The 23,804-nt window shown below is 43.9% G+C and overlaps 1 protein-coding gene across 1 annotated transcript; it reads right to left on the minus strand.

The window, feature by feature from the left end:
* Positions 1-5,713: 5,713 nt before the first annotated feature.
* LOC124008368 (amyloid protein-binding protein 2) lies at positions 5,714-23,804 on the minus strand. Its single transcript, XM_046319597.1, has 13 exons — positions 23,417-23,804; positions 13,420-13,508; positions 13,077-13,228; positions 12,880-13,003; positions 12,598-12,766; positions 12,410-12,499; positions 8,297-8,364; positions 8,100-8,205; positions 7,892-8,016; positions 7,433-7,518; positions 6,995-7,185; positions 6,554-6,719; positions 5,714-6,438 (listed from the first exon to the last, which is right to left on the minus strand). Exons 1-13 carry the CDS (start codon positions 23,552-23,554, stop codon positions 6,182-6,184), a joined length of 1,761 nt encoding a protein of 586 aa, XP_046175553.1. The 5' UTR covers positions 23,555-23,804; the 3' UTR covers positions 5,714-6,181.

Raw genomic sequence — 23,804 nt, forward strand, 5'->3', positions numbered from 1 at the left:
CCAGCTGCAGCCCCGCAGAAGGCAGTGACTATTGCCGCGTTCATAACAACTGGGACCTTGGATAACTCAGTGCTTTCAAGACCGCTTGGAACTCCGGGAAAAAACGACATTTCTAAAGCTTCGACTATCCAACCTGAAGATCACCGACTTCATGATTTGACCTCGGTTATTTTCGAGTTCCTATTTGTCTTGAAAACACCATAAAACTAGCTTGTCACTAAACCAATACCCATCTATTGTCCGTGGTAAATCCCTACCACATAGATGTGAACTTTTCTTTCCTAGATTCCTTTCCTCGCTCCCTTGCATTTCCTAATTTCTTATATTCCTTTCCTAATTTCATTTTCTTCTTCCTTTCCTTTCCTCTCTACTGGTCATAGTTAATCTCAACCACATACATGTAAACGCCTCCTTTTCTTACTTGAAATTCCTTTCCTCTCCAATCCTAGCTTCCTCTCCTCCTTCCAAATCTCTCTTTCCTTATCTCCTTACCTTTCCTAGTTCATTTTTCCTTTCCTAGCTCCCTTGTCCTAGCTTCCTTTCCTGTTCTCCTTTTCTCGCTCCATTTCCTTTCCTGGTTCCCTTTCTTTTCCTCCTTTCCTAGCATCCTTTTCTTTCCTATCTTCCTCAACTCCATCCCTAGTTATAATAAATAATAATATATGCCATTTAGCAGACGCTTTTATCCAAAGCGACTTACAGTCATGTGTGCATACATTCTAGTTCCCTTTCCCTATCTCCTTTCCTAGCTCATTTCCACCTTTCCTAGCTCCCTTTCCTTCTTCCTTTTCCTTCTTCCCTTTCTTCCATCATTTTCTTTCCTAGATTCCTTTTCCTTGCTCCCTTTTTTTTGTACTTTCCACTCTCCTGTCCTTTCCTAGCACCCTTCTTTTCCTCCTTTCCTAGCTTCTTTCCCTAACTCCTTTCCTCTCCTTCCCTATTACCTTTCTTTTCCTAGTTTCCTTTCCTTCTTTCCTGGCTTCCGATTCTCCCCTACCCCCATTTCCTCGCTCCCTTCCCAATCTCCCTGTCTTTATCTCCTTTATTTTCCTAGCTCCTTTCCTAGCTCCCTTTCCTTGCTTCCTTTTCTCTTTCCTTTAATTTCCTCATTTTATTTCCTAGAACCCTTTCCTTTCCTTATTTCATAGTTGGCAGGACGAGCAGCTGGCGAGAGCCTATTGGCTCGTTCTTACAGGCCTGGGCATATATATTACCATTAAGGGAGCGCCTACTCTGTGAAGTGCGCATGTGCAATAACTCAATTCGCCCTTGCACTGATTCTGAACAACATCCTTTTTTATTTGTTTATATATATAAAATTATTATTTTACTTTTGCATATTGTAAGGTGTACAAAACTTAGTCAACTCTGTTGGCAACAAATGTTCGTTTTGGGAACAGAAAACTGTTTTGAAATCAAATGTTTCATCGATGAGAAAATTAGCAGAAAGTCGGACAAAATCCTTCTAGTTCCATCTTCTCTCACTGCCGACCACTGGGCTTCCTCTCATCACCATATTTGGTGGTGAGTGGAATCTCCAGCAGGATACTTCAGATCTATAAATCCGATTTAACATCTGGCTCATTTTATTTGTGCCACGGCTAGTAGTTAGGAAAGGAAGAAGGGAGCGAGGTAAGAAGGAAAGGAGCTAAGGAAAGGGACATATTTTCCTTCCCTGAATTAGGAAAAGATGAAAGGATGCTAATAAAGTAGGAAATGAAGCTAGGAAAGGATGATTATAAAGGGAAATTACTATTTTACCGTTCAATTTAAATGGGGTGGGGACGTCCCAAGGATCCCTGACAGCAAGGACCGAAAAAAAAGGAGTTCACATGTATGTGGTAAGGATTAACCACGGCCAGTAGATGGCGATAGTATTGGTTTAGTGACAGGCTAGTTTAAGTTACAGGCTACTACGGGGCTGCAACTGGATGCAGTTCATCAAAGCCCTTGAAATATTTCAGCAAGTTTACATAATCAAGACTTACTGACTTTAGTAAGTTTGTGTTATTACAAAAGAATAACCGACACAGATTCATAATGTACAAACAAGTTTAATATCATTTAATGGTGGTGCATTGTGTTACACAAGCCAAATAACGTCCACCTATCCATAAAAAAGCGCACTGTGGCACTAATGATGATATCGACGTTTACATGTATCTTTTCAATTCATAGTCATCTCAATATTCCTTCATCTTTTCAGAGCTTTGTAAAATGTTAATGAAAAATGTACAAAAACACAGTAGTGTTGATATGAAACAAAAGGAGATTACTAAAAGTCCTTTCATTTCATATTGTTTGTGCAATTTCATTTAAAGATCCCATCCTATGACAGAATAATGGGCTGTTGCCATCTACCTGTCACTGTTGACATCTGTTCAAATTTAGGGGTACTGCAGAAGGCAGTACATAAGATGAAAATTATTTACTTCTCAGTACACACATTCCTCCAATTTCCTCTTACCTTTCTGGGTAGCCATGGATGTCATGATGAACAACCACTAAAGCCACTCTTACTAGAGGACTGTATCCACAACTATGCAGCAGGCAGTACTTCACGCAGTATACAATAAATACAATATCTCAAAAGATGAATGCACACCACAGTTCTTTAAAAACTCTGATACAGCATGTATGGAATATCTGCAATCCAGTTCTGCAAATACTTCTCTCAGAGTCATACCTAAACTCAAATGTGTGTAACCTCTTTTAAAAACACATTTAGGGCCAGTTTCACAGACCAAGATTAAATGACTCCAGGAGTTGGCCAAATTACCTTTCGATAATAAAGACCTTAAAGTTTCAAGAACATTGTTTAACTAACTATGGATGAAATACAGGGTAGTTTGATGCAAAACCTTTAAAATGAAGTTTAGCCATAACAGTAGTCATAGTCAAAAGTACAATTTAGTCCAAGAGTGGGCTTAATGTAGGTCTGTGAAACTTGCCCATAGTTATACTTCTAGAATTAGACCATTTTCTATTTACATGGGAGTTTCAAAGTGAGCAACGGTTAAAATGTTAGTGTGGAAATAAATGTGCTTTACAAAAGGCTGGCGCCTTGCAATGCATGTGAGGATATAGACAGCACGTAGTAAAAACTAAATAAAAAAAGCTACATGGGCTGCATTTGCTCCAGTTTCAGTGGAAAACATGTCTAGAAGTGTTCAACTCTCAATAGATGTTCCACCTATAACATACAAAGATGAAACTCCTGATTGAGATGCTATGCCTTGTTCCAGAGAGACGTCTTCAATGAATCTTTTAGCAGTCTTGCTGACACTGACAGACGTAAAGGACAGGGGGGGGGGCTCAGCCCCAAATTCATGTGTGCAGCAATCACAAATACCATCAGATATTCAGACCCAAACAGTAACATTCACCAGAAACAATTAAAGCCTTGCAAACAAAACCAGAGACATAAAGACAACCATATACCAGTCACCCCAGTTTACAAGGAGGCGGAAAACTTTTTTGAACATTCAATTTCTTAAATCTAAAATGGTTTTTATTTTCAGATGTACACAGGCAAAGCACTTGGGGATAATTTGAGAATGTCCATTTGCTTCACCTGTTCAGATTTTAAGATGTCTTGTCCCTTGATCTGCCTCAGAACGGCCTTCCCTGTCACCTTCAGTCTCTAAGCTTGAACTCGGTTCATCCTAATTCATCACCCATGGTGCAATACTTTTCACAACAAAGCTGTTGAGTCAAGCTGGCTGACAAACAGTGCTGGCGGTCTTCCCTCAGAAGGACTGGGTGTCCTTGATTTGAGGACAACATGATCAGTCTTAGCTTGAAGAGACAATACATGGCCAAAAGTATGTAGACATCTGTTCGGACATCTCGTTCCAAATTCATGGGCATTAATATGGTCTCCCCTTTGCTGCAATCACAGCCTCCACTCTTCTGTGAAGGCTTTCCACTAGATGTTGGAATATTGCTGCGGGGACTTTCTTCCATTAAGCCACAAGAGCATTAGTGAGGTCGGGCAATGATGTTGGGCGGTTAGGCCTGGCTGGCAGTTGGCGTTCCAATTCATCCCAAAGGTGTTTGATGGGCCAGTCAAGTTCTTCCACGCCGATAAATACCTTGCTATGTGCACGGGGGCATGCTGAAACTGGAAAGGGCTTTCCCAAACTGTTGCCACAAAGTTGGAAGCACATTATCATCTAGAATGTCATTGTATTCTGTAGCGTTAAGATTTCCCTTCACTTGAACTAAGGGGCCTGGCCCGAACCACAAAAAACAGCCCCAGTTCATTATTCCTCCTCCACCAAACTTTACAGTTGGCACTATTCATTGGGGGCAGGTAGTGTTCTCCTGGCATCCACCAAACACAGATTAGTCCGTCGGACTGCCAGATGCTGAAGCATGATTCATCAATCCAGAGTACTCGTTTCCACTGCTCCAGAGTCCAATGGCGGTGAGCTTTACACCACGCCAGCCAACGCTTGGCATTTGCGCATGGTGATCTTAGGCTTGTATGCAGCTGGAAACCCATTTCATGAAGCTTAATTTGACGAATCTCCCGACGACCAACTCTTGTGCGGACGTTGCTTCCAGAGGCAATTTGGAACTCGGGAGAGAGCGTTGCAACCAAGGAGATGATTTTTATGCACTACACCCTACACTCCTGTTCTGTGAGCTTGTGTGGCCAACCACTTCGTGGCTGAGCAGTTGTTGCCCCTAGACGTTTCCACTTCACAATAACAGCACTTACAGTTGACCATAGCAGCTATAGCAGGGCAGACATTTGACAAACTGACTTGCTTGTTGGAAAGGTGGCATCCTACGATGGTGCCACGTTGAAAGTCACTGAGCTTTTCAAAATGGGCCATTCTACTGCCAACGTTTGGCCTTCGAGATTGCATGGCTGTGTCCTTAATTTTATACACCTATCAGCATGGGTGTAGCTGAAATAGCCAAATCCACTTATTTGAAGCGATGTCCACATAATTTTGGCCATGTAGTGCATGTCAGGTCAAACATGTGACCTTCCCGTCTCTGTCGGAATATGGAAAGGAAGCATGCTAATAACCAGAGCAAGAGCACCTTGGGCTGATCGTCCTTTAAGGCTAAGGCTTGGACTTCAGTTGGACTATAACAGCACATGTAAAATTAACAGCCATGAGACAGACGTGCATGTTTAAAAGCAAGGCAATCGTTTCTATTTACCTAGTCCATACAAAATGGGGTACATCATTACTTAATGTTGCACTAGGTAACCGTTCACTAGCACTACTACCTTTACTATCTTCATTCTAAAATGAAAACACGAGACCCATTCTATTGTTAACGGTGTGTTTTGAGGGTCTTAGTTCGACAGGGAGGGAGTTCTCAATAGCAAGTTTTAGCTGACTTGTGTTTGGTTTAGCTTCATGAAATTCCTTATAAATACTTGGCAATTTAATTCCACAAAGGTACTCTAACGTACACTTTCAAATATTCCATAAGTCAGTGGTCCAACAATTGTGGAGCACAATTGTGGTCCAATTCAATACACATGCTGGTGCATTTCAAATTCATCAAATCACAGACAACCTTTAAAACGCATGCATGAAGGACTACACCAACAACATCTTTAGAGTGAGGCAGAAACAGATGTTCCAAAAATAAATAGAACCGAAGATTTGGTCCATGGATGAAATGGGTTGTAAAACTCCCTCATGACATTAGCACAATAACAGAAGGATTGCACCCAGAAAAAGTCACTCTGGCTTTTTATAATTGACCAAAGCAAAAAGCCAAGTGGTGCTGAATCCATGCTTACAGGGGACATCAATGGTCAATAAAGGGCAAGCTCTGACCAAAAATAAAGCAGAAAAAAACCCCATGTACTATTCTATAAAACACTATGTTCTCCCCCCGGTCTCAATTCCTCTAACAGAAGACTGACAGAGATGAAAGCGGTGTTAGGTAATGCAAAGTGTATAGCAAGTGATTCCTCCCATCAAATGTTATCTGCAGGGTTGATCACAGGAGAACGATAAAAAGACTGGATCAGATGCATTCCACAGGCCATAGTGCATTTCCCTAAAGCCAGGTGGCCCATTGCAAGGCCAACCGTGTAACTTGATGTGGAGAGGGTGTGTTCAATAGATTTAAGCGAGCTGTGAACACCTTAGCGTTTCTATCTGCGTGTGGGCATGTGTGTGCATGTGTCTGTGTAGGAAGCCTAAGCAGGTGGGCCGGCCCCATGGTTCTGTGACAGTAGGAAGGACTGCACCACCTCCTCTGTGGCCTGGGGGCTGGTGTTGACGTCCTCCAGGGCATCAGCTACAGCAAACTGCCGGTCCCTCAGCCGATTCCAATTGGATAAAATATTGTGGTACTCAAAGACTTTCTCATAGTTCCCCAAAGAGTTGTACAGTTTAATTAGGCCCCTGTAGTCGTATTCCAGTCCACTGTAGCCCTCGCCAAACAGCTTCTTACCTGCAGGGGAAAAGCACACATACTGGTAAGAATATTGAATAGGACAATGAGGAAGAATAGATTACAAAAGAAGAGTACAAAGGTAAAATAGACCCCATCTAAACTAGTGACTGACCGATAGCGATGGAGCGCAGGTAGAGCCTCTCAGCATCTTCATACTGGTTCATGTCGTAGTTGTAGAGAGAGGCCAGGTGGCCCACAGACAGAGCCACCTCATAGTCCTCCTGACCCAGAAGCTGCTCCTTGATCTGGATGGCCTTGATGTGCATCTCCTCTGCCTCCTGAAAAACAAAAACAGATGAGACCTCTCAGTCAATCACAGTCTTGGGGTCTGTATACAGCTTTTCAGCTATCATTAAATCCCAGAGCCTCTGTGACATTTGAACCTACTTGGAGAGCAGATTCCTGCTCCAAAAGTGGGTCACAGGGTCCGTAAACACCGTGGAGAACATTTGGATGGCAGTTTATGATGAAAGTGTGTCACAGGTCACCTTCTGCATGCTTTCTACAGACACTTGTCTCAGGGGTTGGAAGGGAGGGATGATCTAATTCTGACCTTGAACTTCCTCATGGATTGGTAGAGGCGGCCCAGGTTGCCATAGTGTTTCGCTGTCTGAACATTAAACTCCCCGAAGGCTTTCTTGGCCAGCTGGAGGGAGGAGAGGTGGAGGTCATGGGCATCCTGGAGCAGCCTCTCCTCTGTTTCCTTGTTGTGGCAGTCAATAGCGATCTCCTCCAGGATCAGAGCTGAGTGAGTAGCACAGCACAGTCAGAAGAGGTACAGAGAGTCAGACGTACACCTCAAGTTAGTTAGGAAATGAAAGATGAAAACGGATCAGCTGATCTAATCCAAATAACACGGACCTCTCCTCCAAAATAAAACAACTCCTCTTCAGTAATTGACTCGGCAGCAGTTGAGAATCACAGACATCATCGTGCCCATCACAGACAACGTGGGACAGGAGTAAACAGATGGTTGTGAAAGCAGTTTTACCTTTGACTCTTTTGGAGGAGGCCAGCAGCAGATGATCCTCTGGGAGAATGTGAGTGATGATGTCTATGGCCCTCTCTGCGTGGAATCTGTACACAACATACCCAGGGGGCACAGCAGAGAAACAGATTTAACTCCGTGACACAGTAGCTAAAGCACAAACATTTCCTAGGAAACAAAATAAAGGCAGGGACATCACTTTTGGGAGGGACACTGCAATTGGCCTGCATGAACTTCCAAATACAAGAGAGACTAAAAGTACATACATAACATCAAATGGACAACAAGTACCATACAGCAGTGGTTCCCAAACTTTCTCAGTTACTGTACCAACTGAATTTTGCTCTGCATGGAGTTCACTAGAAGTAACCCCTCATGTCCATTTTACCAGTAAAGCTATGGTCTCATGAGTCTTCAAATACCCCCTGTGGATAGGCCAAGTACCCCTGGTTGATTACTCACAGCGCGTTGTCAAATTTGCCAGAGCTGTACAGATGGACATAGGAGGAGTATGCCAGGTCCTCGTGTGCTGTGGCCACATGGATATTCTTTCCCCCGAAAACCGACTGCCGGATATCTAAAGCCGTCTGGAATATTAACACAGTTTCAATATCACACATCTGATACACCCTCTCTGCCGTCAATTGACATCTCAGACTGACTCACCCACCTGGTATATTGCAACTGATTGGCAGATGTTATCCACATTCAGCAAATAAAACCCATAATCAAGGAGAGTGTCTGAATATTTGGGATGCTTGTGTCCAAAATGCTCACTGCAGAAACAATAAGGAAACAGACATTACTGAAGGAGACAGAGACAAGGAGTACAAAACACAAACAAAAAGTGTGGTGAATCTAACTTACCGTGCCAGGAAAACAGCATGCTTTATCAGCTGCTCTGCCTTACTGAACTCCCTCTTTACCACACAGGCCTGTTGGTCCAAACACAAAAGGCATGAAACCACACTAAGATCAAACTACTAGGGATGTGCATCTTTCCCGGACGATTCGCTACGTATCGAGGTACAGTACATGGGCTCTGATACGATACAGGAACCATACCTTTTAGTTTGAAATGATTCGGTAAGATTTGGTTTAATTAGAAACTGAATAGATGCGATACACTAACATTTGTTGCATAAACATTCATGCCTGGTTTCCTCCAGAGGTGATGCTTGGCATTCAGGCCAAAGAGTTCAATCTTGGTTTCCTCAGACCAGAGAATCTTGTTTCTCATGGTGAGAGTCCTTTAGGTGCCTTTTGGCAAACTCCAAGCGGGCTGTCATATGCCTTTTTACTGAGGAGTGGCGTCCGTCTGGCCACTCTACCATAAAGGCCTGATTGGTGGAGTGCTTCAGAGATGGTTGTCCTTCTGGAAGGATCTCCCATCTCCACAGAGGAACTCTGGAGCTTTGACCATTGGGTTCTTGGTCACCTTCCTGACCAAGGCCCTTTCTCCCCCGGTTGCTCAGTTTGGCCAGCTCTAGGAAGAGTCTTGGTGGCTCTAAACTTCTTCCATTTAAGAAGGATGGAGGCCACTGTGTTCTTGGGGACCTTCAATGCTGCAGAAATGTTTTGGTATCCTTCCTCAGGTCTGTGCCTTGACACAATCCTGTCCCGGAATCCTACTGACAATAGACAGGTGTGTGCCTTTCCAAATCATGTCCAATCAATTTAATTTACCACAGGTGGACTCCAATCAAGTTGTAGAAACATCTCAAGGATGATCCATGGAAACAAGATGCACCGGAGCTCAATTTCGAGTCTCATAGTAAAGGGCCTGAATACTTGCGCAAATACGTTTTTTTTTTTTTTTTTTTAAATTTTATAAATCTGCTAACATTTCTAGAAAGATGTATTTGCTTTGTTATTATGGGGAATACTTAAGTAAATTAGGTGTTTTTTATATTTTTTATAATAAAATTTAAAAGACCTAAAACCTGTTTTTGCCTTGTCATTATGGGGTACTGTGTGTAGATTGATGAAGAAAATAATGAATGTTATCCATTTTAGAATAAGGCTGTAATGTAACAAAATGTGGAAAAAGTGAAGGGGTCCGAATACTTTCAGAATGCACTCAATGAATAAAGCTTAATATCACACATGCCATTTTAGCATTTGAATACTGAAGGTGTTCGATAAAGTGAAAACAAGTTTTTTTTTTTTTACTCCCTAGTCCTTAACGATGACAAACATACCCATAACATGATGCAGTCACCACACCACTATGCTTGAAAATATGGAGAGTGGTAATTAGCAATGTGTGGTATTAGCCACAAAAACATACTTTGTATTAAGGACAAATTTGCAACAGTTGCAGTATTACTTTAGTACCTTGTTGCAAACTGGAGGCATGTTTTGGAATATTTTTATTCTGTACAGGCTTCCTTTTTACGCTGTCATTTAGGTTAGTATTGTGGAGTAACTACAATGTTGTTGATTCATCCTCAATTTCTCCTATCACAACCATTAAAAAAAGTCACCATTGGCCTCATGGTGAAATCCCTGAGTGGTTTCCTTCCTCTCCGTCAACTGAGTTAAGAAGGATGCCTGTATCTTTGTAGTGACTGGGTGTATTGATACACCATCCAAAGTATAATGAAAAACTTGACCATGCTCAAAAGCGACACTCAATGTCTGATTTTTATTTTATACATTTTTTTACACTTCTACCTATACAGTGCCCTGCGAAATTATTCGGCCCCCTTGAACTTTGCGACCTTTTGCCACATATCAGGCTTCAAACAAAGATATAAAACTGTATTTTTTTGTGAAGAATCAACAACAAGTGGGACACAATCATGAAGTGTAACGACATTTATTGGATATTTCAAACTTTTTTAACAAATCAAAACTGAAAAATTGGGCGTGCAAAATTATTCAGCCCCCTTAGGTTAATACTTTGAAGCACCACCTTTTGCTGCGATTACAGCTGTAAGTCGCTTGGGGTATGTCTATCAGTTTTGCACATCGAGAGACTGAATTTTTTCCCCATTCCTCCTTGCAAAACAGCTCGAGCTCAGTGAGGTTGGATGGAGAGCATTTGTGAACAGCAGTTTTCAGTTCTTTCCACAGATTCTCGATTGGTTTCAGGTCTGGACTTTGACTTGGCCATTCTAACACCTGGATATGTATATTTTTGAACCATTCCATTGTAGATTTTGCTTTATGTTTTGGATCATTGTCTTGTTGGAAGACAAATCTCCGTCCCAGTCTCAGGTCTTTTGCAAACTCCATCAGGTTCTTCCAGAATGGTCCTGTATTTGGTTCCATCCATCTTCCCATCAATTTTAACCATCTTCCCTGTCCCTGCTGAAGAAAAGCAGGCCCAAACCATGATGCTGCCACCACCATGTTTGACAGTGGGGATGGTATGTTCAGGGTGATGAGCTGTGTTGCTTTTACGCCAAACACAACATTTTGCATTGTTGCCAAAAAGTTCAATTTTGGTTTCATCTGACCAGAGCATGTTTGGTGCGTGTTTGGTGCGTGTTTGGTGCGTCTCCCAGGTGGCTTGTGGCAAACTTTAAATTACACTTTTTCTGGATCTTTAAGAAATGGCTTTCTTCTTGCCACTCTTCCATAAAGGCCAGATTTGTGCAATATACGACTGATTGTTGTCCTATGGACAGAGTCTCCCACCTCAGCTGTAGATCTCTGCAGTTCATCCAGAGTGATCATGGGCCTCTTGGCTGCATCTCTGATCAATCTTCTCCTTGTATGAGCTGAAAGTTTAGAGGGACGGCCAGGTCTTGGTAGATTTGCAGTGGTCTGATACTCCTTCCATTTCAATATTATCGCTTGCACAGTGCTCCTTGGGATGTTTAACGCTTGGGAAATCTTTTTGTATCCAAATCCGGCTTTAAACTTCTTCACAACAGTATCTCGGACCTGCCTGGTGTGTTCCGTTCCTTGTTCTTCATGATGCTCTCTGCGCTTTTAATGGACCTCTGAGACTATCACAGTGCAGGTGCATTTATACGGAGACTTGATTACACACAGGTGGATTGTATTTATCATCATTAGTCATTTAGGTCAACATTGGATCATTCAGAGATCCTCACTGAACTTCTGGAGAGAGTTTGCTGCACTGAAAGTAAAGTGGCTGAATAATTTTGCACGCCCAATTTTTCAGTTTTTGATTTGTTAAAAAAGTTTGAAATATCCAATAAATGTCATTCCACTTCATGATTGTGTCCCACTTGTTGTTGATTCTTCACAAAAAAAATACAGTTTTATATCTTTATGTTTGAAGCCTGAAATGTGGCAAAAGGTCGCAAAGTTCAAGGGGGCCGAATACTTTCGCAAGGCACTGTAGGTACCCTTCTTTGCGAGGTAAAGCTCCCTGGTCCTTGTGGTTGAAATTCCGTGGTCGAATGAGGGGCCTTACATATAATTGTATGTGTGGGGTACAGAGATGAGGTTACCATAACAAGGGATTGAATATTTATTTACTAAAGACATTTCAGCTTTTAATTTTTAATTAATATGTAAAATAAATCAACATAATTCCACTTTGACTTTATGGGGTATTGTGTGTGTGTAGGCCAGTGAATTTTTGTGTGTGAACTTAAATCAATTTTTAGATCAGGCTGTAACAACATTTGGAAAAAGTCAAGGGGTCTGAATATTTTCTGAAAGCACTGTATTTTTCAGAAGGTAGAATTCATGTAATAAATGTTAGTGAACCAACATAAAAAACAAATGTGAAAGCGATTTGTAACGTTTGAATCGATTTTCTGACCAATGTATGCTACATTTGGTTCGGTTTGGGGTCCTCAGACCAAAGCACTTGTATCTGGGACCAATGTGTATCGGTGAATCGTTACATCCCTACTAACTACAGTCCGAAGCAGTATCTAGGACTAACAGAGTACTGCAGTGACTCATGTGACAATAGTATGGGGACATCTCAAAAAGTATTTATTAATACATTCATAGACATGTCTATAACACAGGAAAAGGGAACACTCATACCTTGGAGGCCTGTCTCAGGACATCTACCACAACTTTAACAGGCAAACCCACTGTGATTTCTTTCATTGCTTCTATGCACCACCTGTAGGCCTGCAAAATACAATATCAGTGATGAGATCAACATGATAAACCAGAACACCAAAAGAATCTAACAGAACCAATTGATATATCTTTACCAGGCAACATACCTCATCATAGTGGCTCTTAGCAAAGAGCAGCGCACACAGCTCTCCATAGAGCGCAGCTTTGTTGGCCTGATGACCATGTTTGGCCAATTTGTCCATATACAACTGGGCCAACTTGACAGTCTCTTCACCAAGATGGTACTTGCAGTTGCCATTCCGGACATGAAGCAACCTAAGAGAAATTAGTGAATCTGGTAAGCTTTTGTTGAAAAATACAGACTAAGAGTAACCAGCCATAGAACTAGAATTGGACCCGAATATACTAACGCTCTGTGACCCACTGACCTGACACAGCACTCCACAGCACGGTACCAGTGAAGCACCTCGTCATGCAGTGTGCACAGCTGCAGACACGACAGAAACACCTTCTCTGCATCACCATACCAGCCTGCATCAGACAGAAAGCCACCTACAGGACAGGGTCAACATTAGTACAATCAGACACAAAATGGTAAAGAAAGTTGATGGGTGCGGGCGCCTACCTAAAACAAAGCCAAACTGAATGGCCTTCTCTTTCACATGGGCATCAGACTCTGCAATGTAGGAGCAGCGGCGGCTGAAGGAGTTGGCCAGGACAGAAGCCACTTTCACCCCATGATCCATCAGGGCCTGGAAGCAATGGTGCAGGAGGTGTCTGCAGGCACATACACAAAGACCGGGCATGACGATGTGATACAATCATACATGAGAACCGGTCAAAATGCGTGACAATGACATTCAAGGATCTCTCAAGGATCATCATATCCCTTTTGCTTCACATGATCATGAAGTCAGATTACCATACAGAATATGAAATATATATATATACACACACACACAAAGTACCTTTTGTCAGATGCCCTTAGAACTTTGGCAAACACCTCCAGCTCACAGAACTCCCCTCCCAGCTGGCAGAGCCGACCCTGCTGGTACAGCTGGAGAAACATGAAGACAAAGTTAGCAAAAAGGGACAGGAGTGTCAGAGGCTAGGATTCCATCCAACTGGTCACAGATTTTCATGAGAATATTCTAAAATCTGCATAAAGAAAATGTGCACATTTTCACACCAGTGGCATTTCCGAAATACGGAAACACATTTTTGTGTACACTTACATTTTCAACTCAACCGATAGTTGTTTTATAAAGTTGCGTTAAATAGCAAACGTGTCTACTCTGGTCGTGGCACGTGTGCTCTAGCCAACAGCTCGCAGATACAGTGCAGGTAGGCTGTGTGGGTACAATGCAGGTAGGCTGTGTGGGTACAGTGCAGGTAGGCTGTGTGGGTACAGTGCAGGTAGGCTGTGTGGGTACAGTGCAGGTAGGCTGTGTGGGTAGGCTAGTTTACATTATGAGATTATTATGGATAAGAGCGAGAATATTTTTTATTTGTCAAAACAGCAGTCAAGTATCGTCATGTCACCAGAATAAGGCCCTCAATATTTATCGTAAAGGAGCATCAAGATCACGGTGCACTTTCATCACCCTGTGGAAAGTGGTTAGCTTAGCTGCCTGGCAAGCTAGCTAGCTATCTAGCTAGCATGGTAACAGTACGGTAACATTACAGTAGCTCTAACATTTGTTTTCATGGGTAAGAGAACTGTCAAAGTTGGCGAGAGCCAAAATCTCATGCAATCTGCTAACGTTAACAAGGTTATTGCCCATTTGGGTGAATTATTTTCAGCTAGCTACGTTTGTTGGCTAGCTAGCCATGTATAAACAGCTTACAGTATTATGCCAGCTAAATTAGATTATGCTTTGATATCCAGGAGACAAACTTATAGTTATAAACAGCTTTAGCGAATGTAACTTACACATATATGTAATGGTTGATTAATTAAAAATCAGTCAGTCCATGATATAGCCTAGCTTACAAATTTGCAATGATGAGCCTACTTGCTTGAATACGGACTTGTTTTCCAATAACACAGTGTATTATTTTAGGCTGACTGCATTAGCCTAGTTCGCATTAGGTTTGCTATGTCTTGCTAATTGTTCTTGTGGTAGTGTGATACATTCATCCTGTTGGTTTCAGATGCCTAAAAAGACCCATAAGCCCTATAAGTGTATGTCTTGCTTACAGACGTTTGCCACCACCGGGGTTTGGCCTTCCCGATGCAGGCAACAGGCCAGCTCCGAGGTAGAAGTGGTATGACCTCTTTAAGAAGGTATGTATTATGACAAGAGTTAAATAGCAAAACATGCATAGGCCTGTGACATTTGAACTGTGTGTTCATCTAGAAAACATACCGTTTTACACTACATGACCAAAGGTATGTGGACACCTACTCGTCAAACATCTCATTCCAAATTCATGGGCATTAATACGGAGTTGGTCCCCTCTTTGCTGCTATAACAGCCTCCACTCTTCTGAGAAGGCTTTCCACTACATGTTGGGGACTTGATTCCATCAGCCACAAGAGCATTAGTGAGGCTGGCGGCTGATATTGGGCAATAAGGCCCGGCTCACAATTGGAGTTCCAATTCTTCCCAAATGTGCTTGATGGGGTTGAGGTCAGGGCTCTGCGCATGCCAGTCAAGTTCTTCAACACTGATCGACAAACCATTTCTGTAAAGACGTCGCTTTGTGCACGGGTGCATGCTGAAACCTGTAAGGGCCTTCCCCAAACTGTTGCCAAAGTTGGAAGCACAGACTTGTCTAGAATGTCACTGAATTCTGTAGGGTTAAGATTTCCCTTCACTGGAACTAAGGGTCCTAGACCGAACCATGAAAAACAACCCCAGACCATTATTCCTCCTTCACCAAACATTACAGTTGGCACTATGCATTGGGGCAGGTAGTGTTCGCCTGGCATCTGCCATACCCAGATTAGTCAGTCAGACTGCCGGATGGTGAAGCGTGATTCATCACTCCAGAAAATGTGTTTTGTCTGCTCCAGAATCCAATGTTGTCTAGCTTTACACCACTCCAGCAGACACTTGGCATTGCGCATGGTGATCTTAAGCTTGTGTGCGGCTTCTTGGCCACAGAAACCAATTTCATGCAGATCCCGACAAACAGTTATTGTGCTGACGGTGCATCCAGAGGCAGTTTGGAACTCGGTAGTGAGTGCTGCAAACGAGGACAGACTATTTTTATGTGCTACGCACTTCAGCGGTCCCGTTCTGTGAGCTTGTGTGGCCTACCACTTTCCTGCTGAGCCGTTGATGCTGCTAGACGTTTCCATTTCACAATAACAGCACTTACAGTTGACTGGGGCAGCTCTAGCAGGGCAGAAATGTGATGAACTGATTTGTGGCAACGTCATAGGATGCCACCTTTCCAACGTCTTCAGTAAGGCCATTCTACTGTCAATGTTTGTCTATGGAGATTGCATGGCTGGGTGTTTGATTTTATACACCTGTCAGTGATGGGTATGGCTGAAATAGCCAAATCCACTAATTTGAAGGGGTGTTGACATACTTTTGTATATACAGTACTAGAAATACCGGTCATTAAATGTAAGCCTTTAATACTAATGAACAGCAACTTTATTCTAATATTTGGCCATTAAATTGTCATTGCATATTGTAACAAAGAGAGCATGGACAGTGTCAAAGTACCAAGCTGTGATTTTATCAACCAATCACAACAGGTCAATCAAAGTTTCAGAGAGAGCCAGAGTTCATCACCCCTTGACTCACGGTTTCCATTGTGTGGGGGATGGGTTGTGTGTTGGGGGGGGGGGGGGTTAATAAAGCTTACAGGCTAAAACATGTATTCACTTTCCTGATTAATTAAAATGAGGTACCATACTCTATCTAGTAATGTCCCGTCTATATTTTAAGCAGATCTCTCCAATGAACCTGCTGGGCCAACACCTACAGCACCCCCCAGCATCTGTATCTGCTGTTCAGACTCCTCCATTGAGGACCGCATTGAACTTGTTGTCAATGGTAAATATGACATTTTTTGTCATATTTTTTCACAATTACTATGGCTCTGCTGCCATGACAGAACATTGATTCAGATAATCCTTTTGACAGGTGACTTGGTTTCCTTCTTTGATCATTGTGTCCATTCGGTTTCTCTCTTTTGCAGTTCAAGATAATAAAATAAAAGCACCCAATGTCACAGGAAAGCCCAAAAGATCATTAAGGACAACAACCACCCGAGCCACTGCCTGTTCATCCTGCTATCATCCAGAAGGCGGGCTCAGTACAGGTGCATCAAAGCAGGGACAAAGACTGAAAAACAGCTTCTCTCTCAAGGCCATCAGTCTGTCAAATAGTCATCACTAAGCACAGAGAGACTGCTGCCTACATACAGACTTGAAATCATTGGCCACTTTAATAATGCCACTTAAATAATGTTTACATATTTTGCATTACTCATCTCATATACTGTATTCTATTCTACTGTATGTTAGGTCTATGCTGCTCTGACATTGCTGGTCCATATATTTATATATTCTTATTCCATTCCTTTACGTAGATGTGTGTGTATTGGGTATATGTTGTGAAATTGTTAGATATTACTTGTTAGATATTGCTGCAGTCAGAACTAGAAGTACAAGCATTTTGCTACACTAGCAATAACATCTGCTAAATACGTTTATGTGACCAATAAAATTTGATTGGTTTTTATAACAGTACAACCTTAAAAATGTAACTAATATATATATTTTTTAAACTGACACTAGATGTCTGTAGCCTGGACAAGTTGTCTACAGCCTCTGAGTGTCCCCGCCCATAGACAAAATCTGCAAGTGCCCCAAACCGCTGTCTCCGAGTGGCCTTTTACTTACTACATCATGCACCGTGATCCTTTTAGAACTAACACCTAGAACTAACACCTAGAACTAACATTCATCAAAACATGGAGAAAAACTATTGTCATGTTTTAAATCTCACATGACCGTATTGTCAGTATTCATATACATCTTTTTCCTTCTTTACTTCCTTTATCATTTCAGCATGACATGCCTAGGGGAAGTCTGTTGGTGTAAAAATGATATACACTTGAGTGTACAAAACATTGAGAACACCTGCTGTTTCCATGACAAACTGACCAGGTGAAAGCTCTGATCCCTTATTGATGTCACCTATTAAATCCAATTCAATCAGTGTAGATGAAGGGGAGGAGACCGGTTACATAAGGATTTTTAAGCATTGAGAGGGATTGTGTATGTGTGCCACTCAGAGGGTGAATGAGCAGACAAAAGATTGAAGTGCCTTTTGAACAGGGTATGGAAGTAGGTGTGAGGCGCACCAGTTTGAGTTTGTCAAGAACTAAAACGCTGCTGGGTTCACGCTCAACAGTGTCCCGTGTGTATCAAGAATGGCCCACCATTCTTGACATCCTGCCAATTTGAAAAGGTCATGAGAAACACGGGCCAGCATCCCTGTGGAACACTTAACACCTTGTAGTCCATGCCCTGATAAATTGAGGCTGTTCTGAGGGCAAAAGGTGGTGCAACTCAATATTAAGAAGGTGTTCTCAATGTTTTGTCCACTCAGTGTAGCTTATTCTTGAGCTGGGCGATAAAGACAAAATGTCCCAATACCAAATTGGTATTGGCAAACTTATAGAATTTCAAATTTTACATTTCTCTAGTATACGCTAACTAACGTAATGAACGATATCAGCCAAATGCATGCGACAAGTGATCGGTATGGTCGGTGATCATTTTTAGTGTATCGTGCCAGCTATAGCTTAACCTGTCAAGAGATTGTTTGATTACATATTTGTTTTTAATACGGTTTACGTTCAAATCATTTTCAAAATAAATCTTATACCTTTTCCTCTTTCTCCCCAGCCCTGCTACGGGCCTCTGTGAAGACCACCTCGCCCTTCTCCCCAGCCCTGCTATGGGCCTCTGTGAAGACCACCTCGCCCTTCTCCCCAGCCCTGCTACGGGCCTCTGTGAAGACCATCTCGCCCTTCTCCCCAGCCCTGCTACGGGCCTCTGTGAAGACCACCTCGCCCTTCTCCCCAGCCCTGCTACGGGCCTCTGTGAAGACCACCTCGCCCTTCTCCCCAGCCCTGCTATGGGCCTCTGTGAAGACCACCTCGCCCTTCTCCCCAGCCCTGCTACGGGCCTCTGTGAAGACCACCTCGCCCTTCTCCCCAGCCCTGCTACGGGCCTCTGTGAAGACCACCTCGCCCTTCTCCCCAGCCCTGCTACAGGCCTCTGTGAAGACCACCTCGCCCTTCTCCCTGACTCCCTCTGCTACAGCCTGCGTGAAGACCACCACTGCCTCTGCTGTCTCTCAGGGAACTGAGCGCTCTGCTATAGCCTCTGTAAAGGCGCCCTCATGCTTTTGAATAGATTGTGCATATATTATGACAACATTGTGACATCTCTCCATTTTTAAGGTTGGTCGAGCACACTATTTGTCTTGAGGCATGCCGAAGTTGGTAGACGAGGTCAACTTTTGGGATTCTTCAGTAGTCTGTCATTCAACAAGAGACGACTCATACCACTTTTTCAAGCGAAGGTCTTTTAAGGGAGTATGCAAGAATACTTGGTCGGTTAGGCTAGCCGCCAGCCAAACTGAAGCACGCCGACGCCTTAAGTGCTCTCCTCTGCTATAGCCTCTAAGACATACATACCAAACTGTAATTTCTTAACCAATATCATGATATACATTAAAATATTGCAGAAACAAAACTGTGCGTCAGTGTATTGGAGGAAAACTCGCCTCCCTGCGGACCTGGCATCCTTTCACTCCCTCCTCTCTACATTTTCCTCCTCTGTCTCTGCTGCTAAAGCCACTTTCTACCACGCTAAATTCCAAGCATCTGCCTCTAACCCTAGGAAGCTCTTTGCCACCTTCTCCTCCCTCCTGAATCCTCCGCCCCCTCCCCCCCCCTCCTCCCTCTCTGCAGATGACTTCGTCAACCATTTTGAAAAGAAGGTCGACGACATCCGATCCTCGTTTGCTAAGTCAAACGACACCGCTGGTTCTGCTCACACTGCCCTACCCTGTGCTCTGACCTCTTTCTCCCCTCTCTCTCCAGATGAAATCTCGCGTCTTGTGACGGCCGGCCGCCCAACAACCTGCCCGCTTGACCCTATCCCCTCCTCTCTTCTCCAGACCATTTCCGGAGACCTTCTCCTTACCTCACCTCGCTCATCAACTCATCCCTGACCGTTGGCTACGTCCCTTCCGTCTTCAAGAGAGCGAGAGTTGCACCCCTTCTGAAAAACCTACACTCGATCCCTCCGATGTCAACAATTACAGACCAGTATCCCTTCTTTCTTTTCTCTCCAAAACTCTTGAACGTGCCGTCCTTGGCCAGCTCTCCCGCTATCTCTCTCTGAATGACCTTCTTGATCCAAATCAGTCAGGTTTCAAGACTAGTCATTCAACTGAGACTGCTCTCCTCTGTATCACGGAGGCGCTCCGCACTGCTAAAGCTAACTCTCTCTCCTCTGCTCTCATCCTTCTAGATCTATCGGCTGCCTTCGATACTGTGAACCATCAGATCCTCCTCTCCACCCTCTCCGAGTTGGGCATCTCCGGCGCGGCCCACGCTTGGATTGCGTCCTACCTGACAGGTCGCTCCTACCAGGTGGCGTGGCGAGAATCTGTCTCCTCACCACGCGCTCTCACCACTGGTGTCCCCCAGGGCTCTGTTCTTGGCCCTCTCCTATTCTCGCTATACACCAAGTCACTTGGCTCTGTCATAACCTCACATGGTCTCTCTTATCATTGCTATGCAGACGACACACAATTAATCTTCTCCTTTCCCCCTTCTGATGACCAGGTGGCGAATCTGTCTGGCAGACATATCAGTGTGGATGACGGATCACCACCTCAAGCTGAACCTCGGCAAGACGGAGCTGCTCTTCCTCCCGGGGAAGGACTGCCCGTTCCATGATCTCGCCATCACGGTCGACAACTCCATTGTGTCCTCCTCCCAGAGCGCCAAGAACCTTGGCGTGATCCTGGACAACACCCTGTCGTTCTCAACTAACATCAAGGCGGTGGCCCGTTCCTGTAGGTTCATGCTCTACAACATCCGCAGAGTACGACCCTGCCTCACACAGGAAGCAGGTCCTAATCCAGGCACTTGTCATCTCCCGTCTGGATTACTGCAACTCGCTGTTGGCTGGGCTCCCTGCCTGTGCCATTAAACCCCTTCAACTCATCCAGAACGCCGCAGCCCGTCTGGTGTTCAACCTTCCCAAGTTCTCTCACGTCACCCCGCTCCTCCGTTCTCTCCACTGGCTTCCAGTTGAAGCTCGCATCCGCTACAAGACCATGGTGCTTGCCTACGGAGCTGTGAGGGGAACGGCACCTCAGTACCTCCAGGCTCTGATCAGGCCCTACACCCAAACAAGGGCACTGCGTTCATCCACCTCTGGCCTGCTCGCCTCCCTACCACTGAGGAAGTACAGCTCCCGCTCAGCCCAGTCAAAACTGTTCGCTGCCCTGGCCCCCAATGGTGGAACAAACTCCCTCACGACGCCAGGACAGCGGAGTCAATCACCACCTTCCGGAGACACCTGAAACCCCACCTCTTTAAGGAATACCTAGGATAGGTTAAGTAATCCCTCTCACCCCACCCCCTAAGTTTTAGATGCACTATTGTTAAGTGACTGTCCCACTGGATGTCATAAGGTGAATGCACCAATTTGTAAGTCGCTCTGGATAAGAGCGTCTGCTAAATGACCATTTCTGTCTCGGTTTGCTTTTTTATTATATTTTCAGGAGAGCTGATTGGTGTAGACTACCTGCTCAGGCAGACTGGGAAGGACATGGACCCCCTTGACTTGGAGGAGACTGATTTTGAGAACTATGCAACGGACCCCACAGTTGGTAGTCTTCTGGATGACTTCACCACCACTGCTGATGATTTCTCTGCTCCTAGCCCCACCCAGGATGCTCCCACTACAGTCCAATCTGCTTCACCCACAGCCCAGTCTGGTGCCACCAGTACCTGGCCTGCTTCACCCACAGCCCATTCTGGTGCCACCAGAACCTGGCCTGCTTCATCCACAGCCCATTCTGCTGCCACCAGAACCTGGCCTGCTTCACCCACAGCCCAGTCTGCTGCCACCAGTACCTGGCCTGCTTCACCCACAGCCCAGTCTGCTGCCACTAGTACCTGGCCTGCTTCACCCATATCCCAGTCTGCTGCCACCAGTACCTGGCCTGCTTCACCCACAGCCCAGTCTGCTGCCACTTATACCTGGCCTGCTTCACCCATATCCCAGTCTGCTGCCACCAGTACCCAGCCTGCTTCACCCACAGCCCAGTCTGCTGCCACTACTACCTGGCCTGCTTCACCCATAGCCCAGTCTGCAGCCACCAGTACCTGGCCTGCTTCACCCATAGCCCAGTCTGCTGCCAGCCAACTCCACCCATGCAAAAAAAACGGATTGTTTGAGATGTGTCAACACATCAATAGTTTCCATATTAGACTCTGCTGTACTGTAGTCCTTTTTAAAATCTTATTTCTACAACCAGGGGCTTGATTCAATCAGATCAAGCATTAACCCAATGTTGCTCATGTGTCACAAACCACTCCCTTCTTTATTATCCTTACCGCATTAGAAGTTCAAAACAGAGTTAGAAAGTGTAGGCTATTGCATCATTTTGAAGTTAATTTGGATGGGGGGACTTAAAGCCTATCAGTCTAGTCAGGAGTAGGGCCTATAGCCTACAATAGAATATCATGTATTTCAGTGTTTCTAACGCGGCTGCATGGGATTTGTTGAATATAAAGTTGGGTGGTTTTGTTGCATTCAAGGTGATAAGGTAACAAGGTTCTGCTTGTGAATTTGACAGCTCTAACACAGTTTCACCTCTGATACCGCCAAAACAACCGCTATGCTCGTGTTGACCAACACTAATCTGATTAAATCGAGCCCTAGAACCTTGAGTTTTTTTCCCCTCTGTTTGCATGGATGATGTCATATGTTTGGTTCCGGTTGTGTCATTCACTCAGAATCAGGCAGTGCCATACCCACTCATTACTTTGGGTCCCTAGGGGCTGTGTGTGTGTGACATTTCACATTAATAAACATGTTTCTATATTTCAACCAATTATTTGAATGACTTTAACTAACATACATGCTCTGAGTAAATGTTCATAGATGTGATGTATTTATAAACACATCAGGTAATATGCAGTCCACAAGACACTGCAACAGATAACTGATCATGTAAGATACTAATTGCATAAACAAGGTTGGAGAGTACAGTACATAATAAACCAACCTCATTAAAACACACACACCACACACACACACACACACACACACACACACATACATACATACACACATACATACATACATTATGCTACCATATGCTACCATAATCGTAACATTAACTGCTATATTGACCAATGTGAGAGTAAAAAAATGAACACTTTTGGTGGTTGTTTAGAAATGTTATTTCTGGCCGAGGCAGGATTCGACCTGGAGACCTTCGGGTCCTCTCTTCCCCTTCCTTAATAAAAAAAAACTACATTTTCACCCCCCCCCCCCCCCCTTACCATTATAAATAAATGAATAATAAACACTTACATTATGACGAAGCATTCATTTTAAAAAAATGTTGTTTTTTTTCTCCTCCCCCTTAAGATACCATCGTTCCCCAGCTTTGGTGTTTGCAACACCAGAATAGGGGGTTCGATTCCTGGGACCACCCACATGTAAAAATGTATACACGCATGACTGCAAGTCGCTCTGGATAAAAAGTGTCTGCTAAATGGAATATATTGTTGTTAACCTTTTAAGCAGGATAGCTAGCAAGCAAGTTAATCAGCTGATTTGCTTTGCAAAGAGTTTGCAACGTTAGCTGTAACGTTAATTGGCTAGCTAAAACGAATCAACTCGGGAACATCACATTGTATAACGTTAGTGAGCAAACTAGACTAAGAACTTACCTTGTAATACACATCAAATTGAATATTTTCAGGGAGGGAACGAATATCTCTTCGCGATCGACTGTAATTGTCCACCACTGCTGATATAGCAGTGTTGTACAGTGTCTCTGGGATCCATTCGAGCTCCAAGGCCGCCATGTTGTTTTCCTTTTCTCCAGCCAATAACACCCCCTCTGCTCGATCGACGGTCGGTAGCTAGCTAACCACCTTGCCAAGTTTAAACTCCTTTTCTTGTACCTTCTCATGTAACAAAACAGTTTTGACTGTCTCATCTGGTTAATCACCAGCATTAACCATCGGCCATGTTCCTAGGATACGCACTGAACCAGTGCAGTCTGCCCGAAGGTCTATCTCTGCCCCCACCCTGTTTTTCACACTCCGGGTCTGA

This window comes from Oncorhynchus gorbuscha, linkage group LG02 (assembly GCF_021184085.1).
Source record: "Oncorhynchus gorbuscha isolate QuinsamMale2020 ecotype Even-year linkage group LG02, OgorEven_v1.0, whole genome shotgun sequence".
Classification (NCBI taxonomy): Eukaryota; Metazoa; Chordata; class Actinopteri; order Salmoniformes; family Salmonidae; genus Oncorhynchus; species Oncorhynchus gorbuscha.